The 7,853-nt window shown below is 43.6% G+C and overlaps 1 protein-coding gene across 7 annotated transcripts in view; it reads left to right on the top strand.

Moving 5' to 3' along the window:
* Positions 1-7,853, top strand: part of TLR2 (toll like receptor 2) — a 33,347-nt gene that overhangs the window by 20,041 nt on the left and 5,453 nt on the right. For 6 of the 7 annotated variants that reach the window (XM_015624129.3, XM_015624130.3, XM_033513511.1 and 3 more), the window contains one exon: positions 523-3,276. In XM_015624129.3, coding sequence (XP_015479615.1) covers positions 527-2,908 — 2,382 coding nt within the window. In that variant the 5' untranslated portion in view covers positions 523-526 and the 3' untranslated portion in view covers positions 2,909-3,276. Of the gene's footprint in view, positions 1-522; positions 3,277-7,853 lie in introns of those variants that run through there. The other variant, XM_015624125.3, reaches the window with a different exon arrangement.

A 7,853-nucleotide genomic window follows, 5' to 3' on the forward strand; every position in this document is an offset into this window, starting at 1 on the left:
CTTCATTTTGTTGAGTCTTATACAATTGGCCTCAGGCCATGGATCCATCCAATACAGATCCCTCTGTAGAGCCTCCTTACCCTTCAGCAGATCAACATTCCCACACAGCTTGGTGTTGTCTGCAAACCGGGTGTGCACTCAATCCCCTCATCCAGATCATTGATGGTCTAACTATCTTCCACTACTTGGGGCTGAAACATCCAGCTATAGCTTGTTTGCTGAGAGGAGACATAATGTAAGAGATGAAAGAGGTGAGAGCCATAGCCAATGTGCATATAAAAAACCAGGACACTAAGAATGGTCCTTTGTAGCTCTTGACAAGCAATATGGCTGTACTCCAGGGATGAGCAACACACCGTGGTTACAGGGTTGAGAAGCTCATGTAGGAGAGGAAGACTGACATCACAGGATAACATTTAAAAAAAAAATTAATCCTAGATTACCAGTAACATGGTGCAGGATTTCAAGAGTTTTCAGCTGCTGTTCAAAATTAATATTCAACCCTACCTTCTGTTCTTACAGCAAAATGTCCTTCCAAGCAAAACACAAATCAAGAACTATGCACACCTGGCAAGCGTTGGCCATCTACATGGTCTTAGCTGCAAACCTCTCCGAACAGCAAGCACTGAAGCAGGCTTGTCCTTCATGCGATGCCAGTCAGCTTTGCAACTGCTCCTCCATGGGCTTGGCCTTCATTCCCCCTGGGCTCACGGCCAAAATCACAGTGTTAAACCTGGCCCACAACAGGATAAAGCGCATCCAATCCCAGGACCTGCAGCAGGCTGTGAACCTGAGAGCTCTGCTGCTGCAGTCCAATGAAATCAATTCCATAGATGAGGACTCCTTCCAGTCCCTGGCAAAACTGGAGCTCTTGGACTTATCAAATAACAGCTTGGCTCACTTGTCCCCTGTGTGGTTTGGGCACCTCTTCTCACTCCAGCACCTCTACCTTCAAGGCAATTCTTACAGAGACCTGGGGCAGAGCTCCCCCTTTTCTAGCCTGAGGAACCTGAGCTCTCTCCACCTGGGCAGCCCGCAGCTCTCCGTGATAAGGCAAGGGAACTTTGAGGGCATTGAGTTTCTGCACAGGTTGTGGATTGACGGCAGCAATCTCAGTCAGTATGAGGAGGGAAGTTTGAAATCAATTAAGGAGATAAATCACATGATCATAAACCTAAAAGATAGTAATATATTCTCAGAAATTGTTAGGGACCTTCTGCACTCTGTCACTTGGCTAGAAGTGACAGAAATCAAATTAACTGTTGACAAAGGAAGCTTGGTGCAGAATTCTACACGTCCTTTTAGGTTACAAAAACTTACACTTAAAGAAGCTTTATTCACAGACCAAACGATTAGCCAAGCAATAGTGTTACTGAAGGAAATCACCTCTTTAAGACAGTTAGAGGCAATCAATTGTGTGCTTGAGGGGAAAGGAATATGGAACACTGACGAAATTGCAAAGAGTGGGGAAAGTTTTGTTGAAACAATAACAATAATAAAGATAATGATTCAGAATTTTCATTTGTTTTTTGACCTGGAAGGCATGGAGTCACAAATAAACAATCTAAAAAGACTCACTATTGCAAGCTCTAATGTCTTCATGGTGCCATGCAAACTTGCAAGACATTTTTCATCACTTCTGTATCTGGACTTTCATGATAATTTGCTTGTAAATAAGCGTTTAAATGAGACAATCTGTAGAGGTTCCTGGCCTTCATTGCAAACTTTAAATCTAAGTCAGAACTCTCTAAAATCTCTGGAAGAGACTGCAAAGTATACATCTCGTCTACCCAATCTGAATAATCTTGATATTAGCCAAAATAATTTTGGTGAGATTCCAGATGCGTGTAAATGGCCAGAAAACCTGAAATATTTAAATCTGTCCAGCACTCAAATTCCTAAAGTAACAAGCTGCATTCCTGAAACGCTGGAAGTTTTGGATGTTAGTGGAAACAACCTGAAGGAGTTTGGACTGCAGCTCCCACTTCTGAAAGAGCTGTACCTCACCAGAAACCAGCTGAAGGCGCTGCCGGGTGCTGCACCCATTCCAAATGTAGTGGCCTTGTCCGTCAGAAGAAACAAGCTGAACAGTTTCTCCAAGGAGGAGTTTGAGTCGTTCAGGAGAATGGAGCTGCTGGATGCCAGTGACAACAACTTCATCTGCTCCTGCGAGTTCCTCTCCTTCATCCAGCACGAAGCCGGGATCGGCCAGGTGCTGGTGGGCTGGCCGGACAAGTACGTGTGTGACTCTCCGCTGGCGGTGAGAGGGGCGCAGGTTGGCGCTGTGCACCTGTCCCTGATGGAGTGCCACAGGTCCCTGGTGGTGTCGTTGATCTGCGTGCTGGTGTTCCTGGTCATCCTGCTGCTGGTGGCCGTCGGCTACAAGTACCACGTGGTCTGGTACCTGCGGATGACGTGGGCGTGGCTGCAAGCCAAGCGGAAGCCCAAGCGCGCCCCGCCGAAGGACGTCTGCTACGACGCTTTTGTCTCCTACAGCGAGAACGACTCCGACTGGGTGGAGAACACCATGGTGCGGGAGCTGGAGCAGGCCTGCCCTCCCTTCCGGCTCTGCCTGCACAAGCGGGACTTTGTGCCTGGGAAGTGGATTGTGGACAACATCATCGACTCCATTGAGAAGAGCCACAAAACGCTCTTTGTGCTGTCCGAGCACTTTGTGCAGAGCGAGTGGTGCAAATACGAGCTGGACTTCTCGCATTTCCGCCTCTTTGACGAGAACAACGACGCGGCGATTCTTGTCCTCCTGGAGCCCATCCAGAGCAAAGCGATTCCCAAGAGATTCTGCAAGCTGCGGAAGATCATGAACACAAAGACTTACCTGGAGTGGCCTGCTGGGGAAGAGCAGCAGCAGATCTTTTGGGAAAACTTGAAAGGAGCCTTGAAGTCATAGAAGTTAAAATCCCTCATTTCTACATATTTCCACAAAAGGCCGTATTACACTGTTTCTTGCTGCTTGGAATATTTTCTTTCTTATTTTTCTTTGTAACTGCAACTAGCTTTGTGTTGTGTATAGGGATAATTGTAATTTTACCAACTGGAAAAGACCTGTTTTAGGCTTTCCAGTGTTTTGATACGCTGGTCTTTAAAAGCCCCTGCCAATAACTATGATATTTGGAAACCCTGTTGGACTTTAAATACATTTTACTGAGGGTGAGGTATTTCTGTATTTTTTACTCCTGTTACTATTATCCCAACTAGTTTCTAACACTGCCATTGTAATTTGCAAATAAAATTAAAAGCCATGGGCTTCAATCAGTATTCCCCTGTGTCCATTTCTTCCTGGGAATGCTTGTTTGTCTCTTCATGATCTCCACCATTTCCTTTCTACCCACCCACAGAAATAGGTGAAGCCTTCTATTTTTGGGTGTGAGACTGTGTTTCTAATGCATGGAGTAGATGGTGTTGTAGACTGGCTCAGTTCTTAGTTTTGTTCTTCTGCTTTGCAGAGCATATTTATGTAATCACTGGGCCATGCACCTCTTACAGCTCTACTTATCTTCCTTTGTAGTCGGTGAAGGAAATCACAGGGATAAGAGGCAGTTCATCTCTCTGCTTCAGTGTGAGGTATCTTCTAGAATTACATATTGCTCTTCACTGATTGCAAAGGGAATCTAAACAAGCAGGTAGATGTTTATATTAAGGTAGTTAGTCCCATGCTGAGTGCTTGGATTTCTTGGGTTTTAGAGGTTTTTATGGGAACATGAAATTGTCTCTGAGGGGATTAAGTTGTGTGTTTTCTCTAACTCAATTTTCATGTTCCCCTTTGCTTGTTTTGCTGGAGTTTAAGGACAGAAGAGTCTAGATCTTGATTAAATTTTAACCATGAAATTATTTTGTAGTGAAATACTGAAACCTTGGCAGATGGGCTATTTGAAAATAGCAAAATTTGCATACATTGTCTGTTGCTAAATTTATACATCTTCATCTTCCTGTACATATATATATATATGTGTGTGTATATGGACTTTTGTAAATATGTATCTATTCACACTCCTGTGTATGTGTGTGTTTACATGTATCTACCTGAGATAATTTCTGTAGGTGCAGCCTGCAAACTCCACTTTCAGTTCTGTTTTCTTATAACAATGTTATCTCCAGGGCTAGTCCAAAGTCTGCTACAAAGCAGTTTTTCTATTAACTCTCTTGGATAAATATAGCTCATGGTTTAATCAAGGCTGAACTCCAGGTAGGTGAGGAGTGAATCATCCGAGAACAAAAACTGAGCGCTGATAAAACAAATCAGGAGAAATGTGTGCCTAGAGGTAAGAGAGGAAATAAATTTTGCCAGTCATTACAAAGAGAGGGTCAAAGAGAGATGAAGGAGAAGCCTTAGTTTTCACACAATACATTCTTACCCTAGACCCAGACTTTTGTGTGTTGGCACATTTAAAATTACTGATAGCATTACTGTTCTTATGCCAATCAGATCACCCAGGTGGGAATTCCCCTACTTACTTTGTCAAGGTCGAGAGGCGAAGAGGAAACAAAACAGCAACGTGAGAGGAAGCTGAGCAAAGAATGATCAGCAAGAGAGAGACGAAACACAGCATAGGCTAACTGGCATGCAAGCACTGAAGCTGCAGGTGGCATCTCTGGGAATCTTTTTGGCGCAGATGTGAGTTTTCAGGTAGGTGAATGTTGGAGATGCAGGGAAAAACAGTGGAGCTGCAATGCCAGAGCAAGAAGCAAAGAGGGGGCCCTGAGAAGAGGCAACCTAATTTTTGCCATCAGTCCTCCTCTGCATGGGGGATTTGGGGTGCTCAAGGCTGCTGAGCAGGAGTGTGGGGTGGGGAGGGATTTCTGGCTGCCAGCAGAGGTAGAGCAGGAAGGTGCAATCACAGGCATCTGGCAGGGATGCATGGCAGACAAGCAGCAAAGGAAAGTTCTCCTGGAGAGCTGTGACACGCTGATGGGACCAATGTCCTCTGAGAAATGGGAGAGAGGAAAACCGCAAATGAAAAAGAGACAAAGACTGTGCCATTTCTGCTCAGTTTCCTTGTGGGAGGGTGCCTTGCATGTACTTCATCCTATTTAAATGTTATCTCACCTGGATGTTGATGGTTACTGCCATGGGAAGGCTGGGCGTGAAAGTGGGGTGCCTTGGTTTCAGGAATTTGACCAGGAAAGAGCTCACTGAACAACGGCCTTGGGACATCAGCTGCGTCCTCACCTAACTCTGACCTGCTGCACATCCTCTGTGTCACAAACAGGCAGAGGCATGGCCGTGTGGATGTGTGGTTGTGTGGCTGGGCAGATGTGTGGCTGTGCATACATGCTGTTAGAGCAGTGCTGGAGGTGAGAACTAGGACATGGGCAGCCCACACACTGCCGGGTGCAGACCAGCAGCTTTCCCCAGTCTGCTTGTGGTTTGACCTTTTCACCAAACAGTGGCTCTCCCTCTGCAGGCTCCACAGCACTGCTCAGATTTACCAGCCCATATTTGGGTTGGTGCTCCCCAAGCTAGAATCAATTTGCACACTACTGGCATGCTTTATTTTAACCCTTACATTAACCTTCCCCATTTGTGAGCATTTATAGAACCTCATTCTGTTGTCAGTCAAGGTTTTGTTTGATAATATGTGCATATTTCCTCAAATACTTCTATTCATGTGGGCCAGGGAAAATAATCTTGAGCATGTCTGATGGCTTGGACCCTTTTTCCATAACTCAGAAACAGTTTGCATGTCTGGTTTATCACAGCACCTTATGGTATAAGGGCATCTGTGCAAGTTTATGTATTTTTAGTTGCATTTCAGTTTAATTTCCTTACTGTGGCTTTTTAGTTCCCAGTACAACAGCGAGAAGTGATTTCTTGATAAGGTAAAATATCGTGTACTGGGGCAATATTTCTGAGTGGGTGTGGAGAGGCCTGAAATGACCTTGTAAGGGTCTCAAGCAGGATCATTAGACAGGAACTGGAAGGGGAAGAGAATGGCTGAAAGTGAGTGAGGGTGGAAATGGGATTCCTCTGAGTGTTCAGATTACACATGAGCAAAAAACCTGGAAAGCAAGCATTCTGAATCACCAAATGCAGTTCAGTCCTGCAGTCCCTGAGTGGTTTCAGGCTGGTAAGGTGGAGAACCATTAGGAATTTCCTGTGCAACACCTGCCCAGTTCCCTTGTGTGCTGCCAATTTTCCACCTATAAATAACCTGCCTATAGACAGCTTTTGATTGATCAGGTTTCTTGATTGTTTCATCCTCTAAAAGTAAGTATTTTGATGACAAATTTAAAAATACCTCCTAAATCTGTTGCTAGTGAAACTAGCAACACTACTCCTAGATTTACTCCTTTAGTCTACATCACTGCATTATCCAGTTACACTTGGGATACTAAAAAGCCCTGCAAAAGAGCCTTATCTGGACAGCAGATGAGTCAAACTACAGACAACAGTTTTTTGTTTGGGATTCATGTGGACAAATATTGAGTATCTGAACTGTGATACTCCATTTTAAGGCAATAGGATCATTTCTCTTGGAATCATCACATCTTACACTGAGCATCCAAGACACACAATATTAATCGTTCCTAAAAGATGTTCTTTCTCTCCATTGGCTTTGGAGGACATGGTGTATGACCAGTTCAGCTGTGGGTATCTACAGACAGGGAAGAGAACCTTATCCTTCAAGATCCAAGGTGTACATCAGAGACAGACAGAGATAAAAGGAAAGTAACACAAGGGATCAAAATGTTTCTAGTCCTGCAGGTGGGAAGAGATGGAATGACTGAAAAAATTATCCATAATTTTTTCTTCCCTCCCCATATGCCCAAACCATCTCAGTCAATTCTGCCCCTTTCAGATAATCTTAAGCAGTTATGACTAAAAATAATGCAACTGGAAATGTGGAACTTTTCTGTATCAACTTGTATACCGGGGTCAGCTATTGTAAAACAAATCAGAATATGGATTCAGAGTAGAGTAGGTCTTCTGCACGGAGTCTCAGGGGGATGACTGAGGGAGAAAGCAGTTCTCAAGGAGCCAGTCTAACCTGATTTACCTGACAGAGAGCCCACAATGATTTTGTGAACTCATTGATTGACCCCTTTGGGCATTGTTCACTCTTTCCACCCTCAGCAAGATACCTACTGAGGTACTTGGGTTTTGTGGCATGTTGGGGAAAACTCCATTTTAAAAAAGCTCTTTGATCCTTGTCAAGAAAGGTTATATTTCAATATACAGTAAAGGTTTTAAAGGGAAAACACCTCTCTTAGGCTTCAGAAATTGTTCTTCCAGCTCCTCAGAAGGATAGAGGAGCTGAAGATATACTACTGGAAGTAAAGACAAGCTGGATATTGCAGGAAGTTCTGTAACCCTGTTCACAGGACATTTACAGTTGGAGTAGGAAAGGCAGATAAAATGAAGAACGGACTGAAACAAATGCATTCATTTTTGCCCTATTTTCAGAATAGAGATTAGTCATATGCTTGAAGTAAGTATTACACTTGAATGTTACTATTTAGTGTGAGGTGCTGACTCTTCTTGATGTAACCAGGACTTGAAACACGTAGAGGAGACTCCCTGTGGTAAAAAATGAATATGCAAAATAATATTCAGATTCAGAAGAAGGAGACCTGAGGCAAGAGTGAAGTATGAAGGCTACTTACTAAACAGGAGGATCAGAGTGATAACTAATCTGTTTCAACTCTGAAGTGTTAAAATATTTTAACAGTGCCTTCAACAAGACAGAACAGTAAAAATGATGTTTTAGATTTATTTAAAATGTACCTTCTTCAAAACAAGATATGCATCTTATATTTGCTCTGACTGTATTTCATATTTTAGGCAATATAATGACTACGCCCACCTGGCAAGCGTTGGCCATCTACTTGGTCTT

Source organism: Parus major, chromosome 4 (genome assembly GCF_001522545.3).
Source record: "Parus major isolate Abel chromosome 4, Parus_major1.1, whole genome shotgun sequence".
Lineage (NCBI taxonomy): Eukaryota > Metazoa > Chordata > Aves > Passeriformes > Paridae > Parus > Parus major.